Genomic DNA, 14365 nt, shown 5'->3' with positions numbered 1-14365 from the left:
TCGCTGTTTGATGTCAAGGATCATTAATCATTCAGTATTCCGTAAACGGATCAATGAGTAAACTCATTCTCCAATAAGCACCTGCGTTATACCTTTAATGTCCCCACACAAACGACTATAAGACTAGTCGTCTCCATCATATGGACGAATATACAACTTATCGATCTATCCGGTTATCTCAATGTTCTTCTCGAGTAACCTATGACTAGGATGATTTAGAGTTTGTGTTTAAAGGAAAATTGGTTTCATTATCATGATCTCATCATGATCCGATTCTCATTGCACAAATACAAGGATATCACAATATACATCCAGATAATATATGATAAAATACTAGTAATAATAAGCAAGAGATCGTCGTAACATGTCACAAGTGTCATTGCTCACGTGATTGGCTTGTGATGCATCTATAACTAACAAAAATAATATTTTTTTATGCTAGAAGAGCCGAGACATTTTTTTATGCATCTATAACTAAGCATTTCTATGAGAGAACTCCACTCCTAGCCTTCGACAATTTCACCAATCTTGGATCACGAAAACCTATTTTCTTTAATTGTCATTGAGTCAACTCAAACTCCACTTATCCTAACGCTAATTCAGTGAATTATGTTTTTTTTATTTATCACAAATTTCATATGTATGATAGTCACACCTAAGACTTTTGTTGGCTTAACCTAGTAGATCTAGGTGCTCATCAAATTGTGCATGTAAGAGGAGGGAGAAGGGCCTTGAATAGAGGAGAATATCATTGTTTTAGTCTGGACTATAAGATTAAATTATTAAGTAAAAAAAATTAGGATTGAAATCTAAATTTATTATAGATGATATCGTGTTATCACATAAAATCATACTATGTATATACATAAATATAAATAAAATAATAAAATAAATAACTTTAATTATGTATTTTTTTAATACAATATATAGACCAAAATAGATCGATTCAATTAGGCTAGTCTAATTAGGCATCCTAGATTGGGCTACTCGAATCAAGCCCAATACCCGACTTGGTTAAAAGTCCAATAAGTTGAGCTTGACTAAATTAGGTCAAAAATAAGCATTTGGTCCAAAAATTAGATTTGACTGATAACAATAAGGTTTAATTGTAATTAATACAAGTCCAAATTTAACTTCGGTCAAAATTATCATAGGATAAATTCACACTCTACGCTAATTATTTATTCGATGACCTAAGATTATCCCTTTTGGTCGGGAATTTGGTGCATATGATACTCATGACTAAGGTTTTCATTCGTCTAACCTAGCGGGTCCAAGTTCATATAGTTTATCATTGTAATATGTTTTGTTCTTGCATTGCATGGCCTAAGAATATTGCAATTGCTATCTTGATGCAATGAGTACTCTACGAATCCCCACTAGAGAATTCGTCGCATGAAATATTCGGATAATATTTCCTGAAAATTGTAGACCATTGACTAAAGAAAAAGAAGAAACTCAACGTTGGTGCATGAATGTTCTCCACTCTCTCCTCACTCCTCATACCACCACTTTGAGATTTTCCAACTTATCCATCATAAAGATCATATTGGGAAAGGCTGTTGAGAATGGTTTTCATATAGTTTTTGATATGATGTCTTCTAACAGCTAGAATGTTTCTATTTTATATCGGCATTTTCAACCTGCTTTGATTGAAAGAATTCTTAAGATTCATATTCTACGATGCCCCGATGATGATAAGTAGATTCGGCCACTCAATCCTTTGGGTTCTCTATCTATCAGCAGTGTCTATCAGTTTCTAAGAACAGATAAAAAGAGAGGAGGGATGACAAGGATAGAAGGTGAAGGTTAAAATTTTCCTTTACAAGTTCCTATAATAGCCTTCCAACCTGAGTTCTCCTTGATCACTTACTCCATCACTAGTCTGACACTTGCTCTATTTGTAAACTACATATAGATTCTACCTCTCACATATTCTTGAAATATTGCTCTTTCCTTTTGGAATCTTCTCCAAGATAAAATTGATATCTAATTTCAGTTTCTTAATTCCTAGTCTATGGGGGCCTAGCTAAGGGAAGGGGAAGGATTTAACAAGGCCATGGCTTCCCAAATTCTATCTTTTACTAGTTATGATTTTTAGTCCCTTTAGTTAAATAAAAATGAGGTCAGATTTCCGGACCCTCTCTATCATTATGAATGAGGGTCATCCTATTAGTCCTAATCCTGAGGGGTCGAGAAGAATGATTGCTTTAGACCCTTCGATTGAGACCAAGGAATTTTACAATATAATTACTCCTTTTGTCTCGTAATTATTAATTTCTTTTTAGATTTTTTGTAATAACTTTGATTAGTCTTACATCGAAAGTGGATATGACTAAGATTGATTTACATGAGTCTAATGAATGTAATATTATTAACTTATTTTGATCATTTTTATATTTTTTAATTCAATAAAAGGTCCTTTATTTATAAATAAATAAAAATAAGCATTTGAGACTTTTTGTGCATTACAACATCATGAATACATGAATATAATCTCTCCTGTAGGCAACGAATGTCTTCAAGGCATTTGAGAGTGCTCAAGTCTTCAAGAAGCACTAGAATTACAATCTTGTAGCATCATCCCCAAGTACTCTTTACTTCTTCGTTTATTAAGTCCCTTGTAATTTCAAGATAAATAATTCATTAAAATTCTTGATTTGATTTATTTGTGCATTGTTGATCCCCGGAACTTAGGATCATTTCCAGGATTCCTAGATAGTCCTTTTCATTTAATTTTGTCTGATGCGATTGAGATGTTTTGGAGACTTCTCTAATTCGTCATTCTTAGAGACTAGCAGGCGAGTGACGATTATTGTCTTTGCCATTTCATCCTCAGCCTCTCCGATGGCGACTCCGCATCATGGAAGGCCATTGGTGCTTTCTCCACCGACCCTTCGAAGGAGAACATCTTCTCTTGGACCCTACTTGCTACTCTGATTCTTCTCCAGCGATCCTTCGCCGTGCCTAACGCAAGAGACAAACTTACCTTGGAACAATCTTAGCACTCCCTCGATTTCTACGTCATCCATCTTCTCGGGCAATAACAAGTTACGTACATATCCGAATCATTCAACACATACATTCTGCTCTCATGATTTCTATACTTCCGTAGCTTCTTCTTCTTCTTCTCTCTTGCTTGGGACTGCTCGCTGATCAGCCGATATGGAGGAGAGCTCTAAAGCATATGTTCACTCCATCTCGGGAGCCGGCCGACTTCTCCCTTCGGCGGACCGCTGGAATTCTATAGAAGTCGACTTCGGCTTGATTCCAACTTCATCATACTCCAAGGAAGCCTCCCCCTTGATGTACACCAAATCCTATGATTTTAGGCTCAGCGTACAGGACAAGTCTCACCTCAAGCGCTTCATCTATATCTTCATCTCTTTGATCCTCGTCGCTGCCGCAGCAGCTCTGTTGACAGCTTTGTTACCTCGTAAACATGCTGGTGGTGGCTCCTTGAGCGGTCTTCCTCTCGCTCTGGACAATGCTCTTCTGTTCTTCGATGCTCAGAAATGTAATACATCTCCATCTTCCTCCATCATCTACTTATATTTCCAGCAATCTATTTACGTCGTCAAACCTGCAGCTGGGTTTCTTCCGAAGAGCAATCCCGTGAAGTTTCGGGGTAATTCCGGTCTGCATGATGGTGAATGGAAACAAGACAATACTAGTCTAGTTGGAGGATTCTATGATTCTGGGAACAACATCAAGTTCAGCTTCACTACAGCATACGCCATCACTCTGCTAAGTTGGACTGTGATTGAGTACAGTCACAAGTACGCCGCTTTCGGTCAGCTCGAACATGTAATGGACATCATCAAGTGGGGAAGCGATTATTTGCTCAAACTGCTCATCACATCCACCTCCAGCTCTGAACCAGAATCTCTGTTCTCTCAGGAAAGTATTTGTATCTCTCGTGATCACTTCATTGAGTACCCAACTTTGGGTGAATCAATGGATGAACTCATCAACTGCATGTCTTAATCAGGTTATTTGAAGACCCGAAACATAAGTGCAGTCTTACTGCCATCACTGCTGATCTTTATCATTATAAATCTAGGTAGGAGGTGCAAATGATGATGCTAAAGTTGATAATGACATCGCGTGCTGGCAAAGGCCTGAAGACATGACATATCCAAGACCCGTGTTCAAATGTAAAAGCTCGACCTCGGATCTAGCAGGGGAAATCATTGCAGCACTTGCCGCAGCATCTCTAGTTTTTGATCAAGAAGATGCCAACTACTCCACACGACTAGCTCAAACCTCTCAAACACTATATGAGTTCGCTACCAAGAATCACATCAAAGGGACCTACAGTGAAGACAAAGATTGTGGAGTGCAAGCAGCCAACTTGTACAACTCTTCCAGCTACAAGGACGAGCTGGTCTGGGGAGCCACATGGTTATTTCTTGCCACCGGAAACTTTACGTACCTATCGTATGCGACCGAGAATTTTGAGGCGGCGGTGGAGGAAGCGTTACCATCTGATACCGGGGTTTTCTACTGGAACAACAAAGTTGCAGCCAATGCAGTAACGTTCATGGCATTGGATAGCTGGATATATAAAAACTTTCTATGATTTGATCTTATAATTCTGACTATACATTTATAGGTTTTGTTAACCAGGTTGAGATATCTTCGTGACCCCGGCAATCCTTATGAGCCAACGCTAAAGACTTGCTCAGATATGGTTAATATGATCATATGCTCCTATCTTTCTACGCCCAACAAGTTCAGCATGACACCAGGTAAAGGGAGTACAACGCCATTCACAACCTGGTTGTCATATATGAACAATCATGATTGATATTTCAACTATGAGATCGACTTTGTTGTGCTTCTCTTGTGCAGGTGGCTTGATCATCCTGCAGCCTAATAAAAGTGCACCACTCCATTTCGCTGCAACTGCTGCCTTCCTCAGTAAAATCTACGGTGACTATCTTAACATCATTAACATCCCAGGTGCAAACTGTGGTTCTGAATTTTTCTCCCGGGAAAGGCTGCAGAACTTTGCTAGATCACAGGTAGGTTTGCATTCCATCCTCAACTTCGGTCACACACCAAAGAGGATTGACAAAGAAGCGCAGTTTCAACTAGCATGCAAACCTCAAATAATAGACTAATAACATTACGCTTGTGGTATGCTTGAGGTGAACTACATGCTGGGTGACAACCCTATGAAGATGAGCTATTTGGTTGGATTTGGAGACCACTTCCCAGAACATGTCCATCATAGAGCTGCGTCGATTCCTTGGGATGGCCATAACTACAGTTGCTCCCAGGGCAAACGATGGAGAGACGCCAAGGAATCCAACCCAAATGTCTTGCTTGGGGCCGTGGTGGCTGGTCCAGATGAGGATGAAGGCTTCCTGGATTTAAGGAACAGGCCAGAATACACTGAACCCACCATCGCAGGCAACGCTGGTGTAGTTGCAGCTCTCGTTGCGCTCGTTGATGAACCGATCACCCCAAGGACGAATGGAGTAATCGGCGGCATGGATCGAGACAAGATCTTTTCTAAGATTAATTCTTAGATTTTCTTGTTTTTCATATGTGATGCTTTGCAAATTAAAATTTTAACTTCATTTGATGGATTATAAATGCTTCAAACTTCTTGAAATTTATGAGAAACTTATACCAATTTATGTTCTCTATATATGTACCTGAATGTGGATCTCAATCCATCAACAAGGTGCGATGATCCTTTTTCAGATATCAAGCTTACCTATACATGGATGAACAAATCTATTGAACTGACCCTCTCCCCTTCATCACAACAAAAGAATAATCAACACAATAATATGGACGGAATGATTCCTGTATTAATCAAAGAGATCCTATGGATTTCTTCTTCCTCCCTTCGTCTTTCTTCTCGTCTTTGTTCCCCCCTTTCTGCCACAGCCACAGAAACTGCTTGCTTTATCAATTTTTTGTTGTTAAAATTAGTTTTTTTTGTACTATTTATATTTTGTATATTTCTAAAGATCTGTCACTTGCAAACCCAATAACTATAATTAATTGCCACATTAATACTGCTACATTAAATTTTCATTACTGTCATATGTAGCTTGCCACATGACTTGTTTAGAACACTTTCAAAATCATTTTTTTGGATAAAACCACAGTCAAAAACTTCTCAATTGAGAAAATAGTGACTATCTCATCATAGATGACAACCCAGATAAAACACAAACCTTCTTGCTGCTATCTTATTCGATGTCAAAAAGATTAAAGTAGACACAACAGCAATCTAAAGGATTGTTTTTATGTGCGTTAAAGATGTTGGATGGGCAAACTTAATTGCAACGCTTCCCCCGATCATCATTTAAATTTGCAGCAGCAAACTGTGCCTCGATCACGGCCGGTCGGATCAGGAATGCAGCTGTACGACTTGACTTGGCCCTCTTCTTGGCATATAATCAGGCACTCTGCGTCATTCTTGCATCCTTCTCCAAGAATAGTGCAGCCATTGAATTGCGAGTACGCTACAAATCCCCATCAGATCAAACTTATCAGACAAAAACCACCGAAGAAGAAAAAACAGTAGCAAGGCACATAGACATATGTCAGATGTTAGAACTAATACAAATACGTACCGGGGGTTATGACGAGGGAGAAGAGAACGAGAGCGAGCAGCATTGTGGAGCAGCGAGATGCCATTGTTTCCGATGTGGATTCCTTTTTGTGCATGTGAGAGGAGGGAGATTGGCCTTTAAATAGAGGAAAATATAATTATTTTAGGAAGCATATCTAAAGGAAACTCGCTCATTTAGAGCAATATCAAAAACAAATTTGGTAGAAGGCAAAGGGGAATGATTCGTTCATCTTTTCAGATTTTTGTTTTAGAAAGAAAAACCAATTATTTCATTACATATCAATTAAGTGGCAACAAAATTGCCTAAATTAGCTAATTCATGAGTCATAGTATTTCCTAATGTCTGCAAGGTGGTGGAGATTTCCTAATGTTTCCCACTAATTCATGAGTCATAGTATTGGTCTATGAAAACTAGTCATAGTATTTAAAGCATGAGATCTTCATGGAATCGCTCATTTAGAGCCAATCCAAAAGTGGCTTTTGGATTTGGTAGAAGGAAAAGAAACGTATCAGTTCAAGCTTGTCTTTTCAGATTTTTATTTTGACTTTTTGAAAGGAGAACCACCAGCTATTTCAATTACATCCTTCCCAATCCAAACACACCAATTATGAGACAATAAAAATCGTCTCACATTATAGACAAATTTTAAATGGGGATCAATTATCTTATCGGACCATATCAATCAATTAATTGCCGTCAGACTGCTTTGCATGGCTCCGTGCAATCCGCCTTATGGTGCTGCACTGCCTGAGAATGCTGCAATCTTAATCAACCAAAACCATCGACATACGAAGAAGAAACAACGGCAGCAAAACACATAAGCCTCAGACGTCATTGCTACAATTGTGAATCTAAACTAAGATAAAAGTCTTATACGACGTTTGAAAGCTGAAAAATGGGAGTAAAACTAAACCAATTGAATATTCCACCAAAAGAGAGGTGACCGAAAGCCTCCATATATTCTGCCAACCATCCGAAACCTCATTAGGCCGAGCTTGAGAGCTCTAAAAGAATGCGTAAGAAAACTTACATATAACTGTTAGTGTAAACAACTTTAAGTTGTGGCCTCGGGACCAACACGGATTGGTTCGGGTCCGGATGACGGGGATCTTCTTGGGACGCTCCTCTCGACTACTGAGGTGGCCGATCACGGTGTTTCGATTGGGACGGGATCGTTATTCCCTTCGGGCAAGAACTCCTCACCTACGCGTTCAATGGGGACATTCGGTTTCGCACCTGTACAAAGGTCGAGTCGGGGAGCTCGACCCGACCCCTCCGACAATCAAGTCAGTGGGTGATCATGGAGGGTTCTTTTTTTCTAGCCAAGTTGTGTCTGCCTCTCCTTTCTCCCTTCTTTTTTTCCCTTCTTTTTTCCTCCTTCTTTTTCCCTTCCTTCCTTTTCGGTACGCGAGGATTTTTCTAGTGAGAATTATCGTTGCATGATGTGTCTGCCCGTAGGGAGCAGGATCGTACTTCTGATAGCGTCTGACATTGTCGTTGACGTGACATGAAAGATCGAGCCTGAGCAAGATATTAATGTGTCTTGATAGACGTTTCGATCTGCGTTAACCGGGTGCCTCATCAGGTCAACAGAGACAAAGAACCATTCAGAAGAAACCATGACAACGCTATCAGCTGGTGGTTGTGGCGACCCTTCTGCCGACCTTTCCTCAAAATCCGCGACACGAGCTGATGGATGTCATCGGGGTTCTCCTGACCGTCTGATGACGGAGAGCACTGTGACCCTAAATTTACCCATCGGTTGGGCCCCGCCTGCCACGCAACTCAGGGGCAGGGGAAGCTATATTTTCCGCGCCGCGCATCTCTCGTTGCTCTTCCGGAATCCGACCTCGACTCCCACGTTTTCTCATCGAAGACGCGAACTCTGGCGACCGGAACCCTAGCCCACGACAATGCACGGCGAGCAGATACGCCGTGCGGCTCGCGAAGATGTTTCCCCTCTAAGATTGTGAGGTCTTCTCTCCCTCCTTTTCATCCGCTTCTTGGGCTCGATTCTTCCCTTTTTTGACGCATTTGTGTTAGTCGTACATCAATTCCTAATATGCTTGTGGTATTTTCTTGGTCCTTGTTGGAGGATATATTCTTCGTTAATCTGGACTTGATAATTGAGTTCGTCGGTCTATAAGTGTTATTCTGTAACTTGCTTTTCTGCAAGCTAATTGCTCTGTATTCTAGCGATTTTCTCTCACGTGTTCTCTTAGTCTCTACTTTTGTTATTGTCTGATACCATATTGCAGTCATTAGTCTTGTAGAAATCGTATGGAGAAGAAAATTGAAGACAATAAATTTGTTCAATGTGTTCTGGATGGTGGAGGAATTTGATCAAGGGTTTCTTGTGAAATTTGCGTCATCAAAATTTTCACAGTTATTGTTTTGAGAGATATGAAAAGAGCCCATCAAAAAACCACATCCAGGATGCTCAGCTTTCATGGTACTTGGATGCCAACTTCAAGTGTCAAATTAACTGTTTGAAGGGTTTTGTTGGCTAGGAAAAAATTGCATTACAGCAGGTTTAACTATATGTGCCAATTGGGCAATATATCTACATTGAGCCGAGCCGGCAATGAGCCATACGCACATAGCATGTTAGAACGCTACAAACATGAAGGAATATCATCGAACTAAATCTTAGTTTTGCTAAGGACAAGTATGTTGCTTTGTTCCTTGAATTTACTGACTTTGCTGTATAATTTTCTCCGTTGCTTTTACATCTTTCTTTCAGACTGCTGCTCGATTTCTTAAAGTATGATTTGCAGAAAAACTGCGCTGTCTTCTTTTTAAAGATAGATCAGTTGGAAATTTTACCATTTAAGTATTGATTTTGTCTGATTTCTTGAATGCTTCACAGAAGATTTTCTTGATATTGTTTAATATAAACTCAAACATAAATGTTACAAAACTGTTATTTATTGGTTTTCAATAGAATAAGCAACGTTAATATCTCAAATAAAGATTTAACTAGCTTTCTGCACCTATATTCTCCAAAGGAAATTTGTTAACTTCCTCTTTTGATTAAATATGAATTTATGATTAGTCTAGGATTTTAGATCCCTCTGTCCTCATTGCCTCACTATCCTCGCCATCTTCTAACTAGGGCGAGGTCATTTGCTCTTCCAATTCCCTTAAGTTGTGCTACAAGATAGCAGGCCATTGATTCTAGAAGCCCTTCCCTTCTCTTCAATGCATACCCATTTATTTTTTTCACTTATGTAGTTTTGTTTGTGATTTCCACTAAAGAAACTCATTAGTAGCTAGATTCTCAAGCTAAATGTGGTGGTCCTTATGTTTCTCTCTTTTCAGCATATAGTAATCTACTAGATCCTATTTTACATTCATTTAGATGGCTCAACTTGGAGATGACAGTTGATTTCTAGTCTAAAATTATCTGGGAATTAATCACTTCTTGCAAAAAAAAAATACAGCTAGGATATACCATCTGTAAACATTATGCAAGATTGGGAATTCTAGCTATTCATGGAACATAAACCAAAACCTGCTTACAGAATGGTAATGTGGTTGCTCTTTCAAAATCTTTCTTCATCATTTTTAAGCATTCACGTTGAGCTTTATGAATACAAAATGGAGCTGCCTACTCTAAGTTAACATGTTCTTGAATACTTTAGACATGAAAACTGAATAGCACCTGCACGAAACTATTTGTTATGTTAATGCCTTTATCTGTCCTCGATATAGTTTAGGTCCTTACAGTTACAAGGTTTATGTAGACCTATATATGTCAGTGCAAATATGATATGGTATGATGAGCATAATATTCCATTTCATAAATACAGTTAGAAATTTTGAATTGTTCTAATCTTACGTTATCTTTGCTATAGGTGCCAATGAACTTGTTGCTGCTGGTACTTATCATCCTTCTTCTCAGCATCTGATTTACTCTTTGTACTAAAGCTTAGAGAACCTCTTTAAGTCAAAAAATCTCCTGACCACTCAGATATATGCCAAAACTGAAATTTTGAGATAAGCACTGAAGCCTTGTTTAATAAATTCACCTTTTTGATTCATCTCTCATCTCTAAAATCAATCTTCATATGGTTTTTATGCTTCTCTATAATTTGGACCATCTTTCTTTCTCGAGTGAACTTAAAGAATAGACCTTCCTCCGAAAATGCAACATATCTGGAACTGTCATAATGACTTGACACCGCTGTTGACATCTATATCTTCACGATACAGATATTTTGGTCCTGTCTTTTGACTTCAACAAAATGAAACTTTTTGGTCCTATTATTAGGTGCTTAGACTCCGTGAGGCCTCTATCCTGTTGAAGCATTTGGATAGTTGGCCAAATCTGTGCTGAAGTATGTTTGCTAATAATATCAGAGTTTGGAGACTGATTTTATACCTCTATCCATGATTTGCAATCTATTCTTAAGAGGTCCTTGCAAGCTGTAATGAGAACTGTCCCGATATTTTGTATGCTTGGTGTGTATGTTACCAATCTCATCAATTCAAAAGAATAGTACACTATGTTGGTGAATCAATGTCTCAAAAAGATTACGTTGCATCATCAGCGGCTATGAATGTTAGCTGTTATTGTCACTTGTAAATTTCTCTTTCAATGGTTTGTCATCGAGGTTCGCTCTCAATTAAAAGTCAAGGCTGTTGCCATTGTTTGTTCGCATCATCAGGAAGAGCTTTAAGATCCTTTTATCCTTTTCCATTTCAACGCCACATCATGGAATGGCAGTCTTATGCACTTTCAAATGACATACTGGATTTCGATATCCTGCATTGCAGGCAAAGTCTAGACCTCCAATGCCTGTTTTGGCTGTTGTCTTCCTACGGAAGGAACCATATTCAATGGAGTCAAGTTCTTTTAGCATTACACAGGTACCAACTTTCTTTTAACATGTTCTTGGAGTATCTATATGATCTGAGAACGTTGACATTTGTTACAAAATCACATTAATGCATTTTTTATTCTTGTTTCTTAGTTCTTCCAAAAATGGGATTGAGAAATCAGTCGTTTCCATAATCTTTTTATGTTCTTTTTGTTCCAGTCCATGTGAGGATCTGATAGCAACCTCACAAACACAGATGGGAAGCACAATGTGGATACATATGAAGCTTCCATTCCATCGAATTACTAGCTTCGTAATCGATGTTTATTTGCATGGTGAGACTTCTTTACATAAGATTGGTGTCACTTGTTAGTATGATTCCTTGAACAGGACGACGTAGATGATGCAGCAGATGGTGAAGAGGATGATGCCGATGTCGATGGTGAGGGCCGTCATCGCTTGATCGCTCAGCTTCATGTTCTTCCCACCGAGGCGGTCGACCGTGTCCGGCACGGACTGCCAGTTGCGCAAGTCCTGCTCGTACGGATCCTCCAGCTTCATCCGCATCTGTCGCAGGCGGCGGCTCTCCGCCTCTTGCGCCAGCGTCCAATCGTAGAAGCGCCGGCTGTCCTCGTTGCTCACAACGTTGTAGGCCTCCCGCAGCTGAATGAACTTCTCCGAGGCAGCCTTGAGAGGGAGCGACGTCGTGTCGGGATGGTACTCCTTCGACAGCCTTCGGTACGCCGCCTTGATCTCCTCCATGTCCGCTTCTGCTGATACTCCAAGAAATCTGATCGCAGCGCAGATATGCGTTACCACGATGATGCTATCTCGCATGACTGACAGAAAGGCTCCGAGAGAGAGAGAGAGGGAGAGGCAGATGGAACGGTGAGCAGGACTTACTGGTAGTGGGAAGCAGTCGATTTGTTGATGAGATCCGCGAATCTTTCTCCCAGATACTCTTTCTTCTCGCTAGCGCCGGTGTCGGGCTTGGTCTTTCCCCCGACCCAACCTTCGTCCGGGCTGGACCAGTGAATCCTGGTGTCGACGCGGCGCTTTCGAGTTGGTTCGCCGGAGGAATCCGGTGCTGCTGCGACGACGTGCATCTGCCGCAGTGCGGGTGTTGCCTGCTTCCTCCCACAGAAAAGCGGAGAGAAGGAAGGCGAGGCCGTGGAGGCCATTGCAAGAGTGACGGCAAAGCTGAGAAGACGACGACTCAGAACCAAGAGATTTAGTAAGAAGACATTAACCCACAGGAAAGAATGAGTGACGCAGAAAAGAAGAGGTTGAGCTCTCTTTGTATATTTTTGTGGTTCATATTTCACAATTTTTCACATGAAAACAAAGAAATAAAAAAAAAGGTTCTCAAGACTAGACATGTTTAATTCAGAATTTGTGTGGTTAGGAGTAGGCAGGGGATAACATAACATCTGCCATATACGAGACCAGTGTTGTTCTGACACGAGCCCTTTTTTAAAAGTTTTAGTGTTCTTTCCATTCAAGAATTACTGTACTAAACAATTACCGCACAAATCATATATCCTCTTAACCATATGGTCAGTGTTAAACCTTAATGCTCTCTAAGAGATGGTTACTCTAACTTTAGGGTTTAATATAATGATATATGTAATTTAAGCTTAGAAAATGATTAAGGTTCATCTTGTCGAGGAAAAAGAAGCGACGGAGGTCATAGCGATGGACGAAGGCGGAGAGGCAAAGGTAAAATAGGTCAGAGACGGGGGTGAGGGAGAGATGGACCACCACATCGTAAGCGCAACAAGTGGGGGCACAAGAGAAGACGAAGTGGGAAGTAGGAACGAAGATGCCCTAGAGAAAGAAGAGGGACCAGGAGACTATTGTATTTCAATGCTCATCCACTTGAGGTAAGATCGGAAGCTCCTGAGCTCATCGTTAGCGCAGGAGAGGTTATGTACGTATGACACCCTACTAGGTAGCAACGGCTCGATGTTGCTACTAGTGATCGCTTCCATGACAACGTTTATCCCGCCATTGATGGTGGTCTCAATTTTTTTTAACTTAAATTATATATGTCATTATATTAATGGTTTATTATGAGTCAGCATACCACATAAGTATACTCTAATGTCTGTTAACTCAGACTTGATGGGAAAAGCTTATATGCTACGTTTTTTAAAATATGAGTTATTTTAGACACAAATAAATCATAAGAGCTTAAGTGATCCATGGTCAAAATTACAAGGGCTAAAATGGACCTTAATCCTTTTTAAACTTAAATTATATGTCATTATATTAATAGTTTATTGTGAGTCAGCATGTCACGTAAGTAAACTCTAGCGTCTATTAACTCATACTTGATGAGAGAGACTTATATGCTACATTCTTTAAAATGTATGAGTTATTTTAGACACGAGTAAACTATAAAGGCTTAAGTGGGTACCACACATTTCAAGAAAACACCTCAGGTTGAGGTCCACTTGACCCTTGCAATGGTCTTCCGAGATGAAGTTAACATAGCAAAGACAAAGACTCCTTAGAGATCGTATAAGATCATAATCGAGCAAGCAATAAATTGTCACATGATCTTGTATAAAATAATGCATCGATAGACATTTTGTGGGATCAAGTGGGGGAGTGACACCAAAAAATAAGGCATATAATGAAACTATGAGAATGGACATTGAGCTCAATGGATGGTTGACTTGTGTAATAGTGGTTGCAATGGCCACAACTATATCAATGTAGACTATGAAACAAAGCAACTTAAGTTAGACTTGCGAAGGGCTTGAGCTACATGAATAGAGCCTACTTAGAAAACAAGACATAAAGTGGAATCACCAATTACTTAGTGCTTTCCTTACATATAAGTCAAGAACGTAAACACTTATAAAAGAAAGAGTAGAGTCATGTCATTCCTTATCTTTCACAATCTAAGAAGGCATAACTCTTCCCATATGATGCAAA

General features: G+C 39.7%; 2 protein-coding genes across 2 annotated transcripts; one reads left to right on the top strand and one right to left on the bottom strand.

The window, feature by feature from the left end:
• Nucleotides 1-3165: 3165 nt before the first annotated feature.
• LOC108953096 (endoglucanase 25-like) lies at nucleotides 3166-11778 on the top strand. The gene is made up of 11 exons (XM_065110970.1): nucleotides 3166-3517; nucleotides 3590-3904; nucleotides 4068-4534; nucleotides 4616-4751; nucleotides 4855-5027; nucleotides 5154-5486; nucleotides 6427-6483; nucleotides 8389-8568; nucleotides 10457-10480; nucleotides 11379-11471; nucleotides 11642-11778. Exons 1-11 carry the CDS (start codon nucleotides 3166-3168, stop codon nucleotides 11648-11650), a joined length of 2139 nt encoding a protein of 712 aa, XP_064967042.1. The 3' UTR covers nucleotides 11651-11778.
• Nucleotides 11694-12737, bottom strand: LOC103989384 (NAD(P)H-quinone oxidoreductase subunit T, chloroplastic). Its single transcript, XM_009408210.3, has 2 exons — nucleotides 12326-12737; nucleotides 11694-12212 (listed from the first exon to the last, which is right to left on the bottom strand). The coding sequence occupies exons 1-2, from the start codon at nucleotides 12601-12603 to the stop codon at nucleotides 11792-11794; spliced, it is 699 nt and encodes a 232-aa protein (XP_009406485.2). The 5' UTR covers nucleotides 12604-12737; the 3' UTR covers nucleotides 11694-11791.
• Between the last annotated feature and the right edge of the window lie 1628 nt (nucleotides 12738-14365).

Source organism: Musa acuminata, chromosome BXJ2-6, assembly GCF_036884655.1.
Source record: "Musa acuminata AAA Group cultivar baxijiao chromosome BXJ2-6, Cavendish_Baxijiao_AAA, whole genome shotgun sequence".
NCBI classification, from domain to species: domain Eukaryota; kingdom Viridiplantae; phylum Streptophyta; class Magnoliopsida; order Zingiberales; family Musaceae; genus Musa; species Musa acuminata.
Note: the sequence above shows the minus strand (reverse complement) of the source record. Positions and strands in the feature narration are given on the sequence as shown.

What these genes read in the sequence shown, in the direction of transcription:
- LOC108953096 (XM_065110970.1), top strand. Translation starts at nt 3,166, where the DNA reads ATGGAGGAGAGCTCTAAAGCATATGTTCACTCCATCTCGGGAGCCGGC. An exon ending in TCACCCCAAGGACGAATGGA is followed by an intron (nt 5,487 to 6,426) that starts GTAATCGGCGGC and finishes GCATATAATCAG; the next exon opens with GCACTCTGCGTCATTCTTGC. An exon ending in GATGTTTCCCCTCTAAGATT is followed by an intron (nt 8,569 to 10,456) that starts GTGAGGTCTTCT and finishes TCTTTGCTATAG; the next exon opens with GTGCCAATGAACTTGTTGCT.
- LOC103989384 (XM_009408210.3), bottom strand. Translation starts at nt 12,603, where the DNA reads ATGGCCTCCACGGCCTCGCCTTCCTTCTCTCCGCTTTTCTGTGGGAGG. An exon ending in TCGACTGCTTCCCACTACCA is followed by an intron (nt 12,213 to 12,325) that starts GTAAGTCCTGCT and finishes CGCTGCGATCAG; the next exon opens with ATTTCTTGGAGTATCAGCAG.